The 25000-nt window shown below is 49.0% G+C and overlaps 1 protein-coding gene and 1 long non-coding RNA gene across 4 annotated transcripts in view; one reads left to right on the forward strand and one right to left on the reverse strand.

Moving 5' to 3' along the window:
• The window catches only part of LOC127927321 (TBC1 domain family member 1-like), a 72133-nt gene that overhangs the window by 35339 nt on the left and 11794 nt on the right, over nt 1–25000 (reverse strand). Inside the window, exon 2 of the mRNA XM_052513478.1 lies at nt 3516–4055. Within this exon, the coding sequence (XP_052369438.1) occupies nt 3516–4055 (540 nt within the window). The remainder of the gene's footprint in view (nt 1–3515; nt 4056–25000) is intronic.
• On the forward strand, nt 14106–15355 carry LOC127927320 (uncharacterized). Of its 3 annotated transcripts, none has more exons than XR_008126941.1 (4): nt 14106–14466; nt 14581–14691; nt 14783–15004; nt 15189–15355. It is a non-coding gene; the product is annotated as an uncharacterized LOC127927320 (long non-coding RNA). The 3 variants fall into 3 exon arrangements; XR_008126942.1 differs by having other exon boundaries at nt 14783–14967; XR_008126943.1 differs by lacking the exon at nt 14783–15004 and having other exon boundaries at nt 14581–14728.

Raw genomic sequence — 25000 nt, forward strand, 5'->3', positions numbered from 1 at the left:
GAGCAGTATGTAAATGAGCAGTATGTAAAGGAGCAGCATGTAAAGGAGCAGCATGTAAAGGAGCAGCATGTAAAAAGGAGCAGTATGTAAAGGAGCAGTATGTAAAGGAGCAGCATGTAAAGGGGCAGTATGTAAAGGAGCAGTATGTAAAGGAGCAGTATGTGTAAAGGAGCAGCATGTAAAGGAGCAGCATGTAAAGGAGCAGTATGTAAAGGAGCAGCATGTAAAGGAGCAGCATGTAAAGGAGCAGCATGTAAAGGAGCAGCATGTAAAGGAGCAGCATGTAAAGGAGCAGTATGTAAAGGAACAGTATGTAAAGGAGCAGCATGTAAAGGAGCAGTATGTAAAGGAACAGTATGTAAAGGAGCAGTATGTAAAGGAGCAGTATGTAAAGGAGCAGTATGTAAAGGAGCAGCATGTAAAGGAGCAGCATGTAAAGGAGCAGCATGTAAAGGAGCAGTATGTAAAGGAACAGTATGTAAAGGAGCAGCATGTAAAGGAACAGTATGTAAAGGAACAGTATGCAGCATGTAAAGGAACAGTATGTAAAGCATGTAAAGGAACAGCATGTAAAGGAGCAGCATGTAAAGGAGCAGCATGTAAAGGAGCAGCATGTAAAGGAGCAGCATGTAAAGGAGCAGCATGTAAAGGAGCAGTATGTGTAAAGGAACAGTATGTAAAGGAGCAGTATGTGTAAAGGAACAGCATGTAAAGGAGCAGCATGTAAAGGAGCAGCATGTAAAGGAGCAGCATGTAAAGGAGCAGCATGTAAAGGAGCAGTATGTAAAGGAACAGTATGCAAAGGAGCAGCATGTAAAGGAGCAGTATGTGTAAAGGAGCAGTATGTAAAGGTAAAGGCAGCATGTAAAGGAGCAGCATGTAAAGGAGCAGCATGTAAAGGAGCAGCATGTAAAGGAGCAGTATGTAAAGGAGCAGCATGTAAAGGAGCAGTATGTGTAAAGGAGCAGTATGTGTAAAGGAGCAGCATGTAAAGGAACAGCATGTAAAGGAGCAGCATGTAAAGGAGCAGCATGTAAAGGAGCAGCATGTAAAGGAGCAGCATGTAAAGGAGCAGCATGTAAAGGAGCAGCATGTAAAGGAGCAGCATGTAAAGGAGCAGCATGTAAAGGAGCAGCATGTAAAGGAGCAGCATGTAAAGGAGCAGCATGTAAAGGAGCAGCATGTAAAGGAGCAGCATGTAAAGGAGCAGCATGTAAAGGAGCAGTATGTAAAGGAACAGTATGTAAAGGAGCAGCATGTAAAGGAGCAGTATGTAAAGGAGCAGTATGTAAAGGAGCAGTATGTAAAGGAACAGTATGTAAAGGAGCAGTATGTAAATGAGCAGCATGTAAAGGAGCAGCATGTAAAGGAGCAGCATGTAAAGGAGCAGTATGTAAAGGAGCAGTATGTAAAGGAGCAGTATGTAAAGGAACAGTATGTAAAGGAGCAGTATGTAAAGGAGCAGTATGTAAAGGAGCAGTATGTAAAGGAGCAGTATGTAAAGGAGCAGCATGTAAAGGAGCAGTATGTAAAGGAGCAGCATGTAAAGGAGCAGCATGTAAAGGGCAGCATGTAAAGCAGCATGTAAAGGAGCAGCATGTAAAGGAGCAGTATATGTAAAGGAGCAGCATGTAAAGGAGCAGCATGTAAAGGAGCAGTATGTGTAAAGGAACAGTAAAGGAGCAGCATGTAAAGGAGCAGTATGTAAAGGAGCAGTATGTAAAGGAGCAGTATGTGTAAAGGAGCAGCATGTAAAGGAGCAGCATGTAAAGGAGCAGCATGTGTAAAGGAGCAGCAGCATGTAAAGGAGCAGCATGTAAAGGAACAGCATGTAAAGGAGCAGCATGTAAAGGAGCAGCATGTAAAGGAGCAGCATGTGTAAAGGAACAGCATGTAAAGGAGCAGCATGTAAAGGAGCAGTATGTGTAAAGGAGCAGCAGTATGTTAAGGAACAGCATGTAAAGGAGCAGCATGTAAAGGAGCAGCATGTAAAGGAGCAGCATGTAAAGGAGCAGCATGTAAAGGAGCAGCATGTAAAGGAGCAGCATGTAAAGGAGCAGCATGTAAAGGAGCAGCATGTAAAGGAGCAGCATGTAAAGGAGCAGCATGTAAAGGAGCAGCATGTAAAGGAGCAGCATGTAAAGGAGCAGCATGTAAAGGAGCAGCATGTAAAGGAGCAGCATGTAAAGGAGCAGCATGTAAAGGAGCAGCATGTAAAGGAGCAGCATGTAAAGGAGCAGCATGTAAAGGAGCAGTATGTAAAGGAGCAGCATGTAAAGGAGCAGCATGTAAAGGAGCAGCATGTAAAGGAGCAGCATGTAAAGGAGCAGCATGTAAAGGAGCAGCATGTAAAGGAGCAGCATGTAAAGGAGCAGCATGTAAAGGAGCAGTATGTAAAGGAGCAGCATGTAAAGGAGCAGTATGTAAAGGAGCAGCATGTAAAGGAGCAGTATGTAAAGGAGCAGCATGTAAAGGAGCAGCATGTAAAGGAGCAGCATGTAAAGGAGCAGCATGTAAAGGAGCAGTATGTAAAGGAGCAGCATGTAAAGGAGCAGCATGTAAAGGAGCAGCATGTAAAGGAGCAGCATGTAAAGGAGCAGCATGTAAAGGAGCAGCATGTAAAGGAGCAGCATGTAAAGGAGCAGCATGTAAAGGAGCAGCATGTAAAGGAGCAGCATGTAAAGGAGCAGCATGTAAAGGAGCAGCATGTAAAGAGGCAGCATGTAAAGGAGCAGCATGTAAAGGAGCAGCATGTAAAGGAGCAGTATGTAAAGAGGCAGCATGTAAAGGAGCAGCATGTAAAGGAGCAGCTGGAGCATATATAGTGTACAGCGGTGGTTGATCATCATTGATGTATGCGTGTGTGTGTGTGTGTGTGTGTGTGTGTGTGTGTGTGTGTGTGTGTGTGTGTGTGTGTGTGTGTGTGTGTGTGTGTGTGTGTGTGTGTGTCTGTGTTGCCGGTAGCGACAGACAGGATGACGTGAGGGTTTTATTATAGATGTGTGTCTGCTGTGTTGGACGGCTCCCCGTTCTCCTTCCTGGTTCCATGCTGACCACTTCCTTCCTGGACAGGAAACAGGGTGGCAGAGGGGTACCTAGGGTCAACCACTGCGGAGTCACCCTGAGTGTGTGTTGTAGGGGTCACCGGGGCTTGCTTGAGTCATAAGGATGTTGTGTGTGTGTGTGTGTTACCATGAACAGCATGGTCCTGTTCTCCTGTAGACTGGTGGGCTGGACCCCAGCATGGTGTGTGTGTGTGTGTGTGTGTGTGTGTGTGTGTGTGTGTGTGTGTGTGTTAGTTACCATGAATAGCATGGTCCTGTTCTCCTGTAGACTGGTGGGCTGGACCCCAGCGGGGTGTGTGTGTGTGTGTGTGTGTGTGTGTGTGTGTGTGTGTGTGTGTGTGTGTCTGTGTGTGTGTGTGTGTGGTGTGTGTGTGTGTGTGTGTGTGTGTGTGTGTGTGTGTGGTGTGTGACTGGTGTGTGTGTGTGTGTGTGTGTGTGTGTGTTAGTTACCATGAACAGCATGGTCCTGTTCTCCTGTAGACTGGTGGGCTGGACCCCAGCGGGGTGTGTGTGTAGTTCAGGTGACAGGCCGTTCTCATCCAGGGCCCTGAGGCAGGGGAAACTGGGGTCTGGTTTGAACACCACCGGCCTCCCACCACTAGAGGCACCGTACCCTCCTCCCCTGACCTCTCCATCCCCCGTTCCTCCATTTCGCGTTAGCGTCGGTAAGGCCAGAGCTCTCCGCAGCCCGTCCACCAATCCACCGCCACTTTCTGGTTTAGGATCGCCCCCGGCCCTTACGGATTGGCTGAATTTCTCGATGCACTCGTCAATCAAAGCGGGCGGGGCTTTCTTGTGAGCGACAGTCACTCTTCCACAGAACAGAACCTCAAACCTCTTGACGAACGTGGTGGCCGCGCCGAAGGCCGACGACGCGGACGGAGTACAGTCTGAGGAGGAGGAAGAGGCGGCGGGTTTGGGCGCTGCGAGGTCATCGTTGCGCGCCGAGCTCTTCCCGGCCTGACGCAGCGTACTGATGATCTCAGGGACCTGGAGGGAGGGAGGGAGGGAAAGAGGGAAAGAGGGAGGGAGGAGAGGGAGAGAGAGAGAGAGAGAGAGAGAGAGAGAGAGGGAGGGAGGGAGGGAGGGAGGGAGGGGGGAGGAGGGAGGGAGGGAGGGAGGGAGGGAGGGAGGGAGGGAGGGAGGGAGGGAGGGAGGGAGGGAGGGAGGGAGGGAGGGAGGGAGGGAGGGAGGGAGGGAGAGGGAGAGAGGGAGAGGGAGGGAGAGAGAGGGAGGGAGGGAGAGAGAGAGAGGGAGAGAGGGAGAGAGAGAGAGAGGGAGGGAGGAGGAGGGAGGGAGGGAGGGAGAGAGGGAGAGGGAGAGAGAGGGAGAGGAGGGAGGGAGGGAGGGAGGGAGGGAGGGAGGGAGGGAGGGAGGGAGGGAGGGAGGGAGGGAGGGAGGGAGGGAGGGAGAGAGGGAGGGAGGGAGGGGAGGGAGGGAGGGAGGGAGGGAGGGAGGGGAGGGAGAGAGAGAGGGGAGAGGGGGGAGAGGGAGGGAGGGAGGGAGGGAGGGAGGGAGAGAGGGAGAGAGAGAGAGGGAGGGAGGAGAGAGGAGAGAGGGAGGGAGAGAGAGGGAGACTTTGTCATGGGTGCTTACATGTTTTGGTATAGTTGGGCCCCAGCAGGAATCAAACGCATGATGAAGTACATAACAATAAATTAAACGGGTGGCCAGTAATAAACTGGTCCTGAACATCTCTAAAACTAAAGAGCGTTTTGTATTTGGTACAAATCAAATCAAATCATTCCCTCACCCCCCCACGTCTGCTAAATGACTATAGAGCTCAGCTGAATCTGGTAATGAATGGTGTGGCTGTTGAACAAGATGAGGAGACTAAATTACTGGTCGTTACCTTAGTTTGTAAAATGTCATGGTTAAAACATATTGATTCAATGGTTGCTCTGCTTTTTTGACACCACACTCCACAAAACAAGTCCTGCTCTAGTTTTATCCTATCTTGATTATTGTCCAGTCGTGTGGTCCCAGTGCTTACAAGGAAAGACCTAGTGAAGCCGCAGCCCAGAACAGAGCGGCACGTTTTGCTCTTCATTGTAGTCAGAGGGCTGATGTTAATTAATACTATGCTGCCAGTCTCTCTTGGCTGAGAGTTGAGGAGAGACTGACTGTATCACTTCTTGTTTTTATAAGAAACATTGTGTTGAAAATCCCCAACTGTTTGCAGAGTCAACTTACACACACAGCTCTGACACACACACACACTTACCCCACCAGACGTGCCCCTCGGGGGTCTTTTCACAGTCCCCAGATCCAGAACAAATTGAAGAAAGCGTACAGTATTATATAGAGCCCTTATTTCATGGAACTTCCTTCCATCTCATATTGCTTTAAATAAACAGAAAACCTGGTTTCAAAAAACAGATAAAGCCTCACCTCTCGGCACAACGCCTCTCCTCTATTTGACCCAGATAGTTTGTGTTTAAGCGTTGATATGGAGGCTACATGTGCCTTTTAAAAAATGTATATAGTTCTGTCCTTGAGCTGTTCTTGTCTATTGATGTTCTGAATTGTGCTCTGTGTTCTGTGTTTTGTGTTCTGTGCTCTGTGTTCTGTGCTCTGTGCTCTGTGTTCTGTGCTCTGTGTTCTGTGCTCTGTGTTCTGTGTTCTGTGTTCTGTGTTCTGTGCTCTGTGCTCTGTGTTCTGTGCTCTGTGTTCTGTGCTCTGTGCTCTGTGTTCTGTGTTCTGTGCTCTGTGCTCTGTGCTCTGTGTTCTGTGCTCTGTGCTCTGTGCTCTGTGCTGTGTTCTGTGCTCTGTGCTCTGTGTTCTGTGTTCTGTGTTCTGTGTTCTGTGCTCTGTGTTCTGTGTTCTGTGCTCTGTGCTGTGTGTTCTGTGTTCGGTGTTCTGTGCTCTGTGTTCTGTGCTCTGTTTGGACCCTAGGAAGAGTAGCTGCTGCTTTGGCAATAACTAATGGGGATCCTAATAAAATACTAAATAACTGCGGTGTTCTGTTCAGACCGGGCCAGACGGTGAGGTCACCACACCTCGATGGGACAACGTGATGGACGGTGAGGTCACCACACCTCTATGGGACAACGTGATGGACGGGGAGGTCACCACACCTCGATGGGACAACGTGATGGACGGTGATGTCACCACACCTCGATGGGCCAACGTGATGGACGGTGAGGTCACCACACCTCGATGGGCCCAACGTGATGGACGGTGAGGTCACCACACCTCGATGGGACAACGTGATGGACGGTGAGATCACCACACCTCTATGGGCCAACGTGATGAGGTCCACACTATGGGTGATGGACGGTGAGGTCACCACACCTCTATGGGCCAACGTGATGGACAGTGAGGTCACCACACCTCGATGGGACAACGTGATGGACGGTGAGGTCACCACACCTCGATGGGCCAACGTGATGGACGGTGAGGTCACCACACCTCTATGGGCCAACGTGATGGACGGTGAGGTCACCACACCTCGATGGGACACAAGGTCTGTATCAGCCTTGGGCCCAACGTCTTGGGTGAGGTCTCTATATCAGCTGAGGTCACCACAGTCGATCTTGGGTGAGGTCTGTATCAGCGTTGGACGGTGTCACCACACCTCTTGGGCCAACGTATGGTCTGTATCATGGGCGTGATGGACGGTGAGGTCACCACACGTCTTGGGTAGGTCTGTATCAGCTTGGAGTCGTCTTGGGTAGGTCTGTATCAGCTTGGAGTCGTCTTGGGTAGGTCTGTATCAGCTTGGAGTCGTCTTGGGTAGGTCTGTATCAGCTTGGAGTCGTCTTGGGTAGGTCTGTATCAGCTTGGAGTCGCCTTGGGTAGGTCTGTATCAGCTTGGAGCACGTCTGGATTTTCTCCCATTGTTCCTTGCAGATTTTCAGCTTAGTCGTCTTTGTCTGTATCAGATGGGGAGTCTTGGGTAGGTCTGTATCAGCAATCTTCAAGTCTTTCCATCAGATTTTCAATGGGATTCAAGTCTTGGCTAGGTCTGTATCAAGCTTTCACATTCTTGTTCTGAAGCCATTCCAGCGTTGCTTTGTAAATCTTGGAGCCCCCAGTCTAAGGTGGTTTGTACTCAAGCAGGTTTTCATCAAGGATGTGTCTGTATTTGGTTCCATTCATTGTTCTCCATCAGCTTTGCACGTCTGGATTTTCCCCATTGTTCCTTGCAGAAAACTTTGTCAAAGATTCGCCCCCGGTGAACAGGTCTTTGTACTTTCAAGCAGGTTCTCATCTAGGATGTGCCTGTATTTGGTTCCATTCATTGTTCCTCCATCCTTCCAGTCTCCCAGTCCCTGAAAAACAGTCAAATCTTCGCCCCCAGTCTAAGGTCGTTTGTTGCAGGTTCTCATCAGGAGCAGGTTCTCATCAAGGATCTCTGTACTTCGCTCTGTTCATCTTTCCTCGATCCTGACTAGTCTCCCAGTCCCTGAAAAACAGTTGAATCTTCGCCCCGGTCTAAGGTCGTTTGCACTCAAGCAGGTTCTCATCTAGGATCTGCCTGTATTTGGTTCTGTTCATCTTTCCTCGATCCTGACTAGTCTCCCAGTCCCTGAAAAACAGTTGAATCTTCGCCCCCGGTCTAAGGTCGTTTGCACTCAAGCAGGTTCTCATCTAGGATGTGCCTGTATTCGGTCCCATTCATCTTTCCCTCGATCCTGACTAGTCTCCCCAGTCCCTGCTGCTGAAAAGCATCCCCACCGCATGATGCCGCCACCACCACCATGCTTCACGGTAAGGACGGTGTTAGACAGGTGATGAGCTTTTGCCTGGTTGGACCACAGAATATTTTGCCTTTTTGCAATCTCCAGGTGTGCTGTCATGTTATTTTTTTTTTTTTTATCAGGGAGTGGCTTCCGTCCGGCCACTCCCCCATAAAGCCCAGATTGGTAAAGTGCTGTAGAAACCCGTTGACCTTCTGGCAGGTTCTCCCATCTCACCTCGGGAACTCGGTAGTTCCGTCAGAGTGGTCATTGGGTTCCTGGTCCCCTCCCTGACCGAGGTCCTTCTTGCCCGGCTTGCTCAGTTTGGTCAGACAGCGAGCTCTAGACAGAGTCTGGGTCGTCTGGAGACCAATGTGCTCTTGGAAACTTTCAAAAAACTCTAGAAGTTGTTTTATAACCTTTCCCCCAGATATATGCCTCATCACAATTCTCTCTCAGAGATGTCCGGACAGTCCTCTGGATTTCCTGGTATAGTTTCTGCTCTGTCAACTGTGGAACATTATATAGACAGGTGTGTTCCCATGTTCCAACTCATTACAATTGGCCACAGGTGGACTCCAATCAAGTTATAGCGACATCAAGGATGATCAAAGGGGTGTGACTACTTATGTAAATGAGATACATTGTATATACACACACAACAGTGGAGTGTCAAGGCAAAAGGGGTGTGACTACTTATGTAAATGAGATACATTGTATATACACACAACAGTGGAGTGTCAAGGCAAAAGGGGTGTGACTACTTATGTAAATGAGATGCATTGTATATACACACAACAGTGGAGTGTCAAGGCAAAAGGGGTGTGACTACTTATGTAAATGAGATGCATTGTATATACACACAACAGTGGAGTGTCAAGGCAAAAGGGGTGTGACCACTTATGTAAATTAGATGCATTGTATATACACACACAACAGTGGAGTGTGAAGGCAAAAGGGGTGTGACCACTTATGTAAATGAGATACATTGTATATACACACAACAGTGGAGTGTGAAGGCAAAAGGGGTGTGACTACTTATGTAAATGAGATGCATTGTATATACACACAACAGTGGAGTGTGAAGGCAAAAGGGGTGTGACTACTTATGTAAATGAGATGCATTGTATATACACACAACAGTGGAGTGTGAAGGCAAAAGGGGTGTGACTACTTATGTAAATGAGATGCATTGTATATACACACAACAGTGGAGTGTGAAGGCAAAAGGGGTGTGACTACTTATGTAAATGAGATGCATTATATATACACACAACAGTGGAGTGTGAAGGCAAAAGGGGTGTGACTACTTATGTAAATGAGATGCATTGTATATACACACAACAGTGGAGTGTCAAGGCAAAAGGGGTGTGACTACTTATGTAAATGAGATGCATTGTATATACACACAACAGTGGAGTGTAAAGGCAAAAGGGGTGTGACTACTTATGTAAATGAGATGCATTGTATATACACACAACAGTGGACCTTTCAAGGCAAAAGTCAGGGTGTGACTACTTATGTAAATGAGATGCATTGTATATACACACAACAGTATTGGAACCCCTTCATACTAGTGCATTCTTCCATTTCAGCCACACCCATAAAAATCAGGCACACAGCCATGCAATCGCCATAGACAAACATTGGCAGTAGAACGGCCTTGCGACGCACAATTGGACCAGTGTCGTCCTGGGTTTGGGGAGGGGGTCGGCCGTCATTGTAAAATAAGAATGTGTTCTTAACTGACTTGCTTAGTTAAATAAAAAAGGTTAAATAAATAAAAAATTAAAAATTAAAAAGTGAAGAGCTCAGTTATTTTCAACGTGGCACCAGCACCTTTCCAACAAGTCAGTTGGTGAAGTTTCTGCTCTGCTAGTGCTGAACCCGGTCAACTGTAAGGGCTGTTATTGTGAAGTGGAAACATCTAGGAGCAACAACGGCTCAGTCGCAAAGTGGTAAGCCACACAAGCTCACAGAACGGAACCACCAAGTGCTGAAAATGATCTGTCTTCGGTTGCAACCCCTCACTTCAGAGTTCCAAACTGCCTCTGGAAGCAACCCCTCACTACAGAGTTCCAAACTGCCTCTGGAAGCAACCCCTCACTACAGAGTTCCAAACTGCCTCTGGAATCAACCCCTCACTACAGAGTTCCAAACTGCCTCTGGAAGCAACCCCTCACTACAGAGTTCCAAACTGCCTCTGGAAGCAACCCCTCACTACAGAGTTCCAAACTGCCTCTGGAATCAACCCCTCACTACAGAGTTCCAAACTGCCTCTGGAAGCAACCCCTCACTACAGAGTTCCAAACTGCCTCTGGAAGCAACCCCTCACTACAGAGTTCCAAACTGCCTCTGGAAGCAACCCCTCACTACAGAGTTCCAAACTGCCTCTGGAAGCAACCCCTCACTACAGAGTTCCAAACTGCCTCTGGAAGCAACCCCTCACTACAGAGTTCCAAACTGCCTCTGGAAGCAACCCCTCACTACAGAGTTCCAAACTGCCTCTGGAAGCAACATCAACGCAATAACTGTTTGTCGGGAGATTCATGAAATGGGTTTCCGTGGTCGAGCAGCCGCACACAAGCCTAAGATCTGTGATTCTGTGCTTTCAACTTTGTGACAACAGTTTCCTGTCCTGTTTCAGCATGACAATGCCCCCGTGCTCAAAGCGAGGTCAATACAGAAATGGTTTGTCGAGATCGGTGTGGAAGAACTTGACTGGCCTGCACCGAGCCCTGACCTCAACCCCATCAAAAACCTTTGGGATGAATTGGAACGCCGACTGCGAGCCAGGTCTAATCGCCCAACATCAGTGACCGACCTCACTATTGTTCTTGTGGCTGAATGGAAGTAAGTCCCCGCAGCAATGTTCCAACGTCTAGTTGAAAGCCTTCCCAGAAGAGTGGAGGCTGTTATAGCAGCAATGTTCTAACATCTAGTGGAAAGCCTTCCCAGAAGAGTGGAGGATGTTATAGCAGCAATGTTCCAACATCTAGTGGAAAGCCTTCCCAGAAGAGTGGAGGCTGTTATAGCAGCAATGTTCCAACATCTAGTGGAAAGCCTTCCCAGAAGAGTGGAGGATGTTATAGCAGCAATGTTCCAACATCTAGTGGAAAGCCTTCCCAGAAGAGTGGAGGCTGTTATAGCAGCAATGTTCCAACACCTAGTGGAAAGCCTTCCCAGAAGAGTGGAGGATGTTATAGCAGCAATGTTCCAACATCTAGTGGAAAGCCTTCCCAGAAGAGTGGAGGCTGTTATAGCAGCAATGTTCTAACATCTAGTGGAAAGCCTTCCCAGAAGAGTGGAGGCTGTTATAGCAGCAATGTTCCAACACCTAGTGGAAAGCCTTCCCAGAAGAGTGGAGGCTGTCATAGCAGCAATGTTCCATCATCTAGAGGAAAGCCTTCCCAGAAGAGTGGAGGCTGTTATAGCAGCAATGTTTAACATCTAGTGGAAAGCCTTCCCAGAAGAGTGGAGGCTGTTATAGCAGCAATGTTCCAACATCTAGTGGAAAGCCTTCCCAGAAGAGTGGAGGCTGTTATAGCAGCAATGTTCCAACATCTAGTGGAAAGCCTTCCCAGAAGAGTGGAGGCTGTTATAATAATAATGTAATAATATATAATATATGCCATTTCCCTGAAGAGTCAAAGCTGACTTACAGTCATGTGTGCATACATTCTAGTGGAAAGTGGTCCCGGAATCGAACCCACTACCCTGGCTGTTACAAGCGCAATGTTCTACATCAACTGAGCCACAGAAGGACATATAGCAGCAATGTTCCAACATCTAGTGGAAAGCCTTCCCAGAAGAGTGGAGGCTGTTATAGCAGCAATGTTCCAACATCTAGTGGAAAGCCTTCCCAGAAGAGTGGAGGCTGTTATAGCAGCAATGTTCCAACATCTAGTGGAAAGCCTTCCCAGAAGAGTGATGGCTGTTATAGCAGCAAAGGGGGGACCAACTCCATATTAATGACCATAATCTTGGAATGAGATGTTCGACGAGCAGGTGTCCACATACTTTTGGTCACGTAGTTCATTTCTGTGTTTCATTTTCAATAAATGTGCCAAGATTTAAAAACAAAAACGTGTTTTCACTTTGTCATTATGGGGTATTGTGATGTCATTATGGGGTACTGTGATGTCATTATGGGGTATTGTGATGTCATTATGGGGTATTGTGATGTCATTATGGGGTATTGTGATGTCACACTTAGTGGAATTCAAAATGGATTCTTTTTTTGTCTCACCAAACTACACACAATACCCCATAATGTGGAATAAGGGGTGTGAATACGTTCTGAAGGCAGTGTTGAGTTTCTGACGGACAGTATTTGTTGCACCAAACTGAAAGGGAGTCAGACAGAAAGGCGTTACAAACAGGCGTGGTGACTCTAGTGGAAAGCCTTCCCATGAGGTAATGCGATTGGCCTGCCTGTTTCCCTGCCTAAACATCAGATCAGAGGAGTGGCACACTGGTTGGCTGACTAACTGGCTGGCTGGCTGGTTGGTTGACTGGCTGGCTGGCTGTCTGGTTGGTTGACTGGCTGGCTGGTTGGTTGACTGACTGACTGGTTGGCAGGTTGGTTGACTGGCTGGTTGACTGGCTGACTGACTGGTTGGTTGGTTGGTTGACTGGTTGACTGACTGACTGGTTGGTTGACTGACTGACTGGCTGGCTGGCTGACTGTCGGTTGACTGACTGGCTGGCTGGCTGACTGGTTGGTTGGTGGTTGACTGGCTGGTTTGACTGGCTGGTTGACTGACTGGCTGGCTGGCTGTTGTCTGGTTGACTGACTGGCTGGCTGGCTGGCTGGCTGTATTGGCTGACTGACTGGCTGGCTGGTTGACTGGTTGGTTGACTGGCTGGCTGACTGGTTGGTTGACTGGCTGGCTGACTGGCTGGTTGACTGGCTGAATTGGCTAACTGGCTGGCTGATTGGCACACTGGCTGGCTGACTGGCTGGCTGGTTGGCTGGTTGGTTGACTGACTGGCTGGCTGGTTGGTTGGTTGGTTGGCTGGCTGGCTGGCTGGCTGGCTGGTTGACTGGCTGGTTGGTTGGTTGACTGGCTGGCTGGTTGTAAACATATCAGACAGGGTCAGGTCTGGTCTTGTCTTGGGCTGGTTGTGTAATGTTGTGTTCTCTTTGACAATGACTGACTGACTGGCTGGTTGACTGACTGGCTGGTTGACTGGCTGGTTGGTTGATTGGCTGGCTGGCTGGCTGACTGGCTGACTGGCTGGCTGACTGGCTGGCTGACTGGCTGGTTGGCTGGCTGGCTGGCTGGCTGGCTGGCTGGCTGGCTGGCTGGCTGGCTGACTGGCTGGTTGGCTGGCTGGCTGACTGGCTGGCTGGCTGGCTGGTTGACTGGCTGACTGGCTGATTGGTTGACTGGTTGACTGGCTGGCTGGTTGACTGGCTGGCTGGTTGACTGGCTGGCTGGCTGACTGGCTGGTTGGTTGACTGGCTGGTTGGTTGGTTGGTTGGTTGGCTGGCTGGTTGGTTGACGGGCTGACTGGCTGGTTGGTTGGTTGGCTTGGCTGGTTGGTTGGCTGGCTGGTTGGCTGGCTGGTTGACTGGCTGGCCATCTGCTGGCTGGTTGGTTGACTGGCTGGCTGGTTGGCTGGCTGGCTGATTGGTTGGTTGACTGGCTGGCTGGTTCAACCAGTCCATCTACATGGGTCAGGTCTGGTCTTGTCTTGGGATGGTTGTGTAATGTTGTGTTCTCTTTCACCAGTCCATCTGACTGGCTGGTTGACTGACTGGCTGACTGGCTGGTTCTACATGTTGACAACCAGTGGCTGACTGGACTGGCTGGCTGTCCATCTACATGGCTGGTGACCCTCAACCAGTCCATCTACATGTTATCTGACTGACCCTCAACCAGTCCATCTACATGTTATCAGGGAGACGACCCTCAGCCAGTCCATCTACAGTCCATTATGTTATGGTACGACCCTCAACCAGTCCATCTACATGTTGGGGGACGACCCTCACTGTGTGTGTGTTCTACATGTTATCGTGACCTGGTGTGACCCTCACTGCCATCTACATGTTCTCACTGTGGTGTGACCCTGTCCATCTACGTGTTATGGTGTGTATGACCCTCAACCAGTCCATCACATGTTGTGTGTGGTGTGACCCTCAACCAGTCCATCTACTGTTGTGTGGTGACCCTCAACCAGACACATGTTCTCACTACTACAGCCAGTCCATCTACATGTTTCAAACGACCCTCAACCAGTCCATCTACATGTCAGGAATGAATACATGTTACCAGGGAGACCCTCAACCAGTCCATCTACATGGTGTGGGTATGACCCTCAACCATCCATACATGTTATCAGGGTACGACCCTCAACCAGTCCATCTACATGTTATCAGGGTACGACCCTCAACCAGTCCATCTACATGTTATCAGGGTACGACCCTCAACCAGTCCATCTACATGTTATCAGGGTACGACCCTCAACCAGTCCATCTACATGTTATCAGGGTACGACCCTCAGCCAGTCCATCTACATGTTATCAGGGTACGACCCTCAACCAGTCCATCTACATGTTATCAGGGTACGACCCTCAACCAGTCCATCTACATGTTATCAGGGTACGACCCTCAACCAGTCCATCTACATGTTATCAGGGTACGACCCTCAACCAGTCCATCTACATGTTATCAGGGTACGACCCTCAACCAGTCCATCTACATGTTATCAGGGTACGACCCTCAACCAGTCCATCTAAATGTTATCAGGGTCAACGACCCTCAGCCAGTCCATCTACATGTTATCAGGGTACATGACCCTCAGCCAGTCCATCTACATGTTATCAGGTACGACCCTCAACCAGTCCATCTACATGTTATCAGGGTACGACCCTCAACCAGTCCATCTACATGTTATCAGGGTACGACCCTCAGCCAGTCCATCTACATGTTATCAGGGTACGACCCTCAACCAGTCCATCTACATGTTATCAGGGTACGACCCTCAGCCAGTCCATCTATTGTTATCAGTCCATCTACATGTTATCAGGTACGACCCTCAACCAGTCCATCTACATGTTATCAGGGTACGACCCTCAGCCAGTCCATCTACATGTTATCAGGGTACGACCCTCAACCAGTCCATCTACATGTTATCAGGGTACGACCCTCAACCAGTCCATCTACATGTTATCAGGGTACGACCCTCAACCAGTCCATCTACATGTTATCAGGGTACGACCCTCAACCAGTCCATCTACATGTTATCAGGGTACGACCCTCAGCCAGTCCATCTACATGTTATCAGGGTACGACCCTCAGCCAGTCCATCTACATGTTATCAGGGTACGACCCTCAACCAGTCCATCTACATGTTATCAGGGTACGACCCTCAACCAGTCCATCTACATGTTATCAGGGTACGACCCTCAACCAGTCCATCTACATGTTATCAGGTACGACCCTCAGCCAGTCCATCTACATGTTATCAGGGTACGACCCTCAACCAGTCCATCTACATGTTATCAGGGTACGACCCTCAACCAGTCCATCTACATGTTATCAGGGTACGACCCTCAACCAGTCCATCTACATGTTATCAGGGTACGACCCTCAACCAGTCCATCTACATGTTATCAGGACCCTCAGCCAGTACGACCCTCAACCAGTCCATCTACATGTTATCAGGGTACGACCCTCAACCAGTCCATCTACATGTTATCAGGGTACGACCCTCAGCCAGTCCATCTACATGTTATCAGGGTACGACCCTCAACCAGTCCATCTACATGTTATCAGGGTACGACCCTCAACCAGTCCATCTACATGTTATCAGGGTACGACCCTCAACCAGTCCATCTACATGTTATCAGGGTACGACCCTCAGCCAGTCCATCTACATGTTATCAGGGTAGACCTATCAGCCAGTCCATCCAGTCCATACTACATGTTATCAGGTACGACCCTCAGCCAGTCCAGTCCATCTACATGTTATCAGGTACGACCCTCAACCAGTCCATCTACATAGACCAGGTCCATCTACATGTTATCAGGGTACGACCCTCAGACCAGTCCATCTACATGTTATCAGGGTACGTACCCTCAGACCAGTCCATCTACATGACCAGGGTATACTACTATAGACCAGGGTCCATCTACATGGGTGGTATACTACTATAGACCAGGGTAGTATACTATCTATAGACCAGGTAGTATACCCTATAGACCAGGTAGTATACTACTATAGACCAGGGTAGTATACTACTATAGACCAGGGTAGTATACTACTATAGACCAGGGTAGTATACTACTATAGACCAGGGTCCATCTACTATAGACCAGGGTAGTATACCCTATAGACCAGGGTCCATACTACTATAGACCAGGGTAGTATACTACTATAGACCAGGTAGACCAGGGTAGTATACTACTATAGACCAGGGTAGTATACTACTATAGACCAGGGTCCATACTACTATAGACCAGGGACCCTCAACCAGTCCATCTACTATAGACCAGGTAGTATACCCTATAGACCAGGGTCCATACTACTATAGACCAGGGTAGTACCCTACTCCATCTATAGACCAGGGTAGTATACTACTATAGACCAGTCCTATAGACCATCTACATGATCAGGGTACTACTATAGACCAGGGTAGTATACTACTATAGACCAGGGTAGTGTACTACTATAGACCAGGGTAGTGTACTACTATAGACCAGGGTAGTGTACTACTATAGACCAGGGTAGTATACTACTATAGACCAGGGTGGTATACTACTATAGACCAGGGTAGTATACTACTATAGACCAGGGTGGTATACTACTATAGACCAGGGTAGTGTACTACTATAGACCAGGGCCCTATAGGGTAGTGTGCTACTATAGACCAGGGTAGTATACTACTATAGACCAGGGTAGTATACTACTATAGACCAGGGCCCTATAGGGTAGTATACTACTATAGACCAGGGCCCTATGGGGTAGTATACTACTATAGACCAGGGTGGTATACTACTATAGACCAGGGCCCTATAGGGTAGTATACTACTATAGACCAGGGCCCTATGGGGTAGTATACTACTATAGACCAGGGTGGTATACTACTATAGACCAGGGCCCTATAGGGTAGTATACTACTATAGACCAGGGCCCTATAGGGTAGTATACTACTATAGACCAGGGCCCTATAGGGTAGTATACTACTATAGACCAGGGCCCTATAGGGTAGTATACTACTATAGACCAGGGCCCTATAGGGTAGTATACTACTATAGACCAGGGTAGTGTACTACTATAGACCAGGGCCCTATAGGGTAGTATACTACTATAGACCAGGGCCCTATAGGGTAGTATACTACTATAGACCAGGGCCCTATAGGGTAGTGTACTACTATAGACCAGGGCCCTATAGGGTAGTGTACTACTATAGACCAGGGTAGTATACTACTATAGACCAGGGTAGTGTAGTACTATAGACCAGGGCCCTATAGGGTAGTATACTACTATAGACCAGGGTAGTATACTACTATAGACCAGGGTAGTATACTACTATAGACCAGGGCCCTATAGGGTAGTATACTACTATAGACCAGGGTAGTGTACTACTATAGACCAGGGCCCTATAGGGTAGTATACTACTATAGACCAGGGTAGTGTACTACTATAGACCAGGTTAGTATACTACTATAGACCAGGGTGGTATACTACTATAGACCAGGGCCCTATAGGGTGGTATACTACTATAGACCAGGTTAGTATACTACTATAGACCAGGGTGGTATACTACTATAGACCAGGGCCCTATAGGGTGGTATACTACTATAGACCAGGGTAGTATACTACTATAGACCAGACCAGGGTAGTATACTACTATAGACCAGGGCCCTATAGGGTAGTATACTACTATAGACCAGGTTAGTATACTACTATAGACCAGGGTGGTATACTGCTATAGACCAGGGTAGTATACTACTATAGACCAGGTTAGTGTACTACTATAGACCCTTTTGGTATACTATATATATGGATGCCATGTGAGACTCCACTAGTGTCTCAGTATACTACCAAACACAAGTCAATAGGATACCATGAGACTCCACTAGTGTCTCAGTATACTACCAAACACAAGTCAATATGATGCCATGTGACTCCACTAGTGTCTCAGTATACTACCAAACACAAGTCAATAGGATGCCATGAGACTCCACTAGTGTCTCAGTATACTACCAAACACAAGTCAATAGGATGCCATGAGACTCCACTAGTGTCTCAGTATACTACCAAACACAAGTCAATAGGATGCCATGTGAGACTCCACTAGTGTCTCAGTATACTACCAAACACAAGTCAATAGGATGCCATGTGAGACTCCACTAGTGTCTCAGTATACTACCAAACACAAGTCAATAGGATGCCATGTGAGACTCCACTAGTGTGTCAGTATACTACCAAACACAAGTCAATAGGATGCCATGTGAGACTCCACTAGTGTCTCAGTATACTACCAAACACAAGTCAATAGGATACCATGAGACTCCACTAGTGTCTCAGTATACTACCAAACACAAGTCAATATGATGCCATGTGACTCCACTAGTGTCTCAGTATACTACCAAACACAAGTCAATAGGATGCCATGAGACTCCACTAGTGTCTCAGTATACTACCAAACACAAGTCAATAGGATGCCATGAGACTCCACTAGTGTCTCAGTATACTACCAAACACAAGTCAATAGGATGCCAGTCAATAGGTGAGACTCCACTAGTGTCTCAGTATACTACCAAACACAAGTCAATAGGATGCCATGTGAGACTCCACTAGTGTCTCAGTATACTACCAAACACAAGTCAATAGGATGCCATGAGACTCCACTAGTGTCTCAGTATACTACCAAACACAAGTCAATAGGATGCCATGAGACTCCACTAGTGTCTCAGTATACTACCAAACACAAGTCAATAGGATGCCATGAGACTCCACTAGTGTCTCAGTATACTACCAAACACAAGTCAATAGGATGCCATGAGACTCCACTAGTGTCTCAGTATACTACCAAACACAAGTCAATAGGATGCCATGTGAGACTCCACTAGTGTGTCAGTATACTACCAAACACAAGTCAATAGGATGCCATGTGAGACTCCACTAGTGTCTCAGTATACTACCAAACACAAGTCAATAGGATGCCATGAGACTCCACTAGTGTCTCAGTATACTACCAAACACAAGTCAATAGGATGCCATGAGACTCCACTAGTGTCTCAGTATACTACCAAACACAAGTCAATAGGATGCCATGAGACTCCACTAGTGTCTCAGTATACTACCAAACACAAGTCAATAGGATGCCATGAGACTCCACTAGTGTCTCAGTATACTACCAAACACAAGTCAATAGGATGCCATGAGACTCCACTAGTGTCTCAGTATACTACCAAACACAAGTCAATAGGATGCCATGAGACTCCACTAGTGTCTCAGTATACTACCAAACACAAGTCAATAGGATGCCATGAGACTCCACTAGTGTCTCAGTATACTACCAAACACAAGTCAATAGGATGCCATGTGAGACTCCACTAGTGTCTCAGTATACTACCAAACACAAGTCAATAGGATGCCATGTGAGACTCCACTAGTGTCTCAGTATACTACCAAACACAAGTCAATAGGATGCCATGTGAGACTCCACTAGTGTCTCAGTATACTACCAAACACAAGTCAATAGGATGCCATGAGACTCCACTAGTGTCTCAGTATACTACCAAACACAAGTCAATAGGATGCCATGTGAGACTCCACTAGTGTCTCAGTATACTACCAAACACAAGTCAATAGGATGCCATGAGACTCCACTAGTGTCTCAGTATACTACCAAACACAAGTCAATAGGATGCCATGAGACTCCACTAGTGTCTCAGTATACTACCAAACACAAGTCAATAGGATGCCATGAGACTCCACTAGTGTCTCAGTATACTACCAAACACAAGTCAATAGGATGCCATGTGAGACTCCACTAGTGTCTCAGTATACTACCAAACACAAGTCAATAGGATGCCATGAGACTCCACTAGTGTCTCAGTATACTACCAAACACAAGTCAATAGGATGCCATGAGACTCCACTAGTGTCTCAGTATACTACCAAACACAAGTCAATAGGATGCCATGTGAGACTCCACTAGTGTCTCAGTATACTACCAAACACAAGTCAATAGGATGCCATGTGAGACTCCACTAGTGTCTCAGTCACACAAACACAAGTTCACAGGAACAACCGTTGAGAACAGGAAGTTAGCTTGACCAGTAGCTGTGACTAACCCCAGTCATGGAGTGTGTGTGTGTGTGTGTGTGTGTGTGTGTGTGTGTGTGTGTGTGTGTGTGTGTGTGTGTGTGTGTGTGTGTGTGTGTGTGTGTGTGTGTGTGTGTGTGTGTGTGTGTGTGTGTGTGTGTGTGTGTGTTGTTGTTGTAGTAATGCATGGTACTAAAACATTAACCGTTTAGTAGCATCGAAACTAGAATTTGTTACTTTACCTGACGTGAGGAACGGCTGATAGCTCTGTCCTACCATGAGGAAGGGCTGAGCTATACATTACCACTCACTGCTCTGTCCTACCATGAGGAAGGGCTGAGCTATACATTACCACTCACTGCTCTGTCCTACCATGAGGAAGGGCTGAGCTATACATTACCACTCACTGCTCTGTCCTACCATGAGGAAGGGCTGAGCTATACATTACCACTCACTGCTCTGTCCTACCATGAGGAAGGGCTGAACTAGACATTACCACTCACTGCTCTGTCCTACCATGAGGAAGGGCTGAACTAGACATTACCACTCACTGCTCTGTCCTACCATGAGGAAGGGCTGAACTAGACATTACCACTCACTGCTCTGTCCTACCATGAGGAAGGGCTGAGCTATACATTACCACTCACTGCTCTGTCCTACCATGAGGAAGGGCTGAGCTAGACATTACCACTCACTGCTCTGTCCTACCATGAGGAAGGGCTGAGCTATACATTACCACTCACTGCTCTGTCCTACCATGAGGAAGGGCTGAACTAGACATTACCACTCACTGCTCTGTCCTACCATGAGGAAGGGCTGAACTAGACATTGATACTAGACACCACTCACTGCTCTGTCCTACCATGAGGAAGGGCTGAACTAGACATTACCACTCACTGCTCTGTCCTACCATGAGGAAGGGCTGAGCTATACATTACCACTCACTGCTCTGTCCTACCATGAGGAAGGGCTGAACTAGACATTACCACTCACTGCTCTGTCCTACCATGAGGAAGGGCTGAACTAGACATTACCACTCATTACCACATTACCACTCACTGCTCTGTCCTACCATGAGGAAGGGCTGAACTAGACATTACCACTCACTGCTCTGTCCTACCATGAGGAAGGGCTGAACTAGACATTACCACTCACTGCTCTGTCCTACCATGAGGAAGGGCTGAGTCTAGACATTACCACTCACTGCTCTGTCCCACCAGCCAGGAAGGGCTGAACTAGACATTACCACTCACTGCTCTGTCCTACCATGAGGAAGTCTCAGTCAGCCAGTCAGTCAGTCACCAGCTCAGTCAGCTAGCCAGTCAGACAGCAAGTCAGTCAGTCCTCACTGCTCTGCTAGCCAGTCAGACAGCAAGTCTGTCAGTCAGTCAGTCCTACCAGGAAGTCAGACAGCAAGTCTCAGTACATTACCATTCAGCCTCAGACAGCAAGTCTGTCAGTCTGTCCTACCATGAGGAAGCAAGTCTGTCTCAGTCACATTCAGACCACTCACTGCTCTGTCCACCTACCAGTCAGACATTACCACTCAGTCTGTCAGTCAGCTCAGCTAGACACCACTCAGCTCTGTCCAGCCATGAGGAAGGGCTCAGTCATTCACCACTCAGACAGCAAGTCAGCTCTGTCCTACCATGAGGCCAGCTCAGACATTACCACTCACTGCTCAGTCCTACCATGAGGAAGGGTCAGACAGCACTCAGTCTGTCCTCATGAGGAAGGGCTCAGTCAGCTAGCCAGTCAGACAGACATTACCACTCACTGCTCTGTCCTACCATGAGGAAGGGCTCAGCCAGACATTACCAGTCAGCTCTGTCCTACCATGAGGAAGAGACATTACCACCAGCTTGCTCTGACACCATGAGGAAGGGCTGAACTAGAACATTCCACTCATGCTCTGTCTAGCATGGAATCAGGGAGGTCAAGGTTCACCACAGTCACAGCCAGAGGAGGGAGCTATACATTACCACTCAAAATAGGAGAGAAAGATTAGGGGGAGACTGCTCTGTCCTACCATGAGGAAGGGGGAGGAGAGACCAGGTCACTGCTCTGTCCTACCAGGTGGGAAGGGAGAGACAGGTGGGAGGCTGAATTACCACTCACTGCTCTGTCCTACCATGAGGAAGGGTGGGAGAGAGAGACAGGTCGGACCATGAGGAAGGGCTGAAGGGACATTACCACTCACTGCTCTGTCCTACCATGGGAGGAGACATTACCAGGCTGATAGCTCTGTCCTAGGAGGAAGGCTGGACTAGACAGGTGGGACATTACCAGGTCAGGTGGGCTCTGTCCTACCATGAGGAAGTGGGAGGAGAGACAGGTTACCACTCACAGCTCTGTCCTACCATGAGGAAGGGCTGAACTAGACATTACCACTCACAGGTGGGAGGAGGAAACCTCACTGCTCTGTCCTACCATGAGGAACAGGCTGGGAGGACATTACAGGTGGGACTGCTCTGTCCTGGGAGGAGGAAGGGCTGGGAGGGAGAGACAGGTGGGGAGGGAGAGACAGGTCCTACCATGAGGGAGACAGGTGGGAGGGACTAGACAGGTGGGACCACTCACTGCTCTGGTGGGATGAGGAAGGGCTGAGCTAGACATTAGACAGGTGCTCTGGGAGAGACAGGTGGGAAGGGCTGAAGGTAGGGACATTACCAGGTCTGTCCTACCATGGGAGGAAGGGTGGGAGGGAGACATGGTACCACTCAGAGACTCTGTCCTACCATGAGGAAGGGCTGGGCTAGACAGGAGGGAGGGACTCACAGGTCTGTCCTAGACAGGTGGGAGGAAGGGACAGGTGGAGGGAGAGACAGGTGGGAGGGACTCACTGATCTGTCCTAGATGAGAGAACAGGTGGGAGAGACATGGGACCATTCAGAGACAGTCCTGGCCAGGGAGGAGACAGGTGGGAGGGAGAGTCCTACCATGAGGATGGGGAGAGACTCACTGGTGGGTCCAGCCAGGTGAGGAAGACAGGCTGAACTAGACATTACCACTCAGGTGGAGGGAGAGAGGTGGGTGGGAGGAAGAGGTGGACTAGACAGACCACTCAGGTGGGAGGGAGAGGAAGGTGGGAGGGAGAGACAGGTGGGACCAGAGACAGGTGGGAGGGAGACCAGGAGGAAGGGCTGAACTAGACATTACCACTCAGGTGCTCTGTCCTACCATGAGGAAGGAGCAGGTGGGAAGAGAGACATGGGAGGACTCATGCCAGCTCTGCCAGCCAGTCAGCCAGACAGGGAGCCAGTCAGGTGGGAGGGAGCCAGATCAGCCAGTCAGTCAGACAGGTCAGGTCAGACAGCCAGCCAGCCAGCCAGCCAGAGAGAGTCAGCCAGCCAGACAGCCAGCCAGCCAGGAAGTCTCAGGTCAGCCAGTCAGTCAGACAGGTGCCAGTCAGTCAGTGGGAGGGAGAGACAGTCAGTCAGTCAGTCAGTCAGCCAGCCAGCCAGGAGGGAAGTCTCAGTCAGCCAGTGGGAGGGAGCCAGTCAGCCAGGGAGCCAGCATTCCAGGTCAGTCAGATCAGTCAGGTCAGAGCTAGCCAGGTCAGTCAGTCACAGCCAGTCAGGGAGAAATGGGAGGGCCAGTCAGACAGCAAGTCAGCCAGCTAACCAGTCAGGTGGGCCAGACAGACCAGTCAGGGCCAGCTAACCAGTCAGCCAGACAACCAGTCAGCCAGACAGACAGTGGGAGACAACCAGTGGCCAGACAACCAGTCAGCCAGACAACCAGTGGGAGACAACAGTGGGAGCCAGAGACCAGGTCAGGGAGCTAATGGTCAGCCAGACAACAGGTGGGAGCCAGGAGAGACAGGTGGGAGGGAGACAACCAGTGGGAGCCAGACAACCTGGGAGACATGAACCAGCTGGGCTGACAACATGGGAAAGATTCACAATAGAACATTCCATGGGTCAGAGACAGGTGGGATGGAAGACAGGTGGGAGGGGAGAAGGTTCACACAGTCACAGAAGACAGGTGAGGGAGGGAGGGAAGAATAGGGAGAAAAGAGTAGGGAGGGAGAGACAGGTGGGAGAGAGAGACAGGTGGGAGGGAGAGACAGGTGGGAGGGAGAGATGGTAGAGAGAGACAGGTGGGAGGGAGAGACAGGTGGGAGGGAGAGACAGGTGGGAGGGAGAGACAGGTGGGAGGGAGACAGGTGGGAGGGAGAGACAGGTGGGAGGGAGAGACAGGTGGGAGGGAGAGACAGGTGGGAGGGAGAGACAGGTGGGAGGGAGAGACAGGTGGGAGAGAGACAGGTGGGAGGGAGAGACAGGTGGGAGGGAGAGACAGGTGGGAGAGAGAGGTGGGAGAGAGAGACAGGTGGGAGAGAGAGACAGGTGGGAGGGAGAGACAGGTGGGAGGGAGAGACAGGTGGGAGAGAGACAGGTGGGAGAGAGACAGGTGGGAGAGAGAGACAGGTGGGAGGAGGAGAGACAGGTGGGAGGAGAGACAGGTGGGAGGGAGAGACAGGTGGGAGGGAGAGACAGGTGGGAGGGAGAGAGAGACAGGTGGGAGGGAGAGACAGGTGGGAGGGAGAGACAGGTGGGAGGGAGAGATGGTAGAGAGAGAGACAGGTGGGAGGGAGAGACAGGTGGGAGGGAGAGACAGGTGGGAGGGATTCAGAGGACACTGACAAACAAACAGAGTTAAGGTCCTGAGCTCTGAGAGAATAGATCTGTCTGTCTGTCTGTCTGTCTGTCTGTCTGTCTGTCTGTCTGTCTGTCACTATATAGGGAATAGGGCTCTGGTCACTAGTAGTTCACTATATAGGGAATAGGGCTCTGGTCACTAGTAGTTCACTATATAGGGAATAGGGCTCTGGTCACTAGTAGTTCACTATATAGGGAACAGGGCTCTGGTCACTAGTAGTAGGTTAACATTTGGGACTCACTCAAACCTCACTCTTGTAGACATTCCACCTTCTAGGGACATTAAATAGATTATGTATCATCT

The sequence above is a fragment of the Oncorhynchus keta genome, unplaced genomic scaffold (genome assembly GCF_023373465.1).
Source record: "Oncorhynchus keta strain PuntledgeMale-10-30-2019 unplaced genomic scaffold, Oket_V2 Un_scaffold_1221_pilon_pilon, whole genome shotgun sequence".
In the NCBI taxonomy this organism is placed as follows: domain Eukaryota; kingdom Metazoa; phylum Chordata; class Actinopteri; order Salmoniformes; family Salmonidae; genus Oncorhynchus; species Oncorhynchus keta.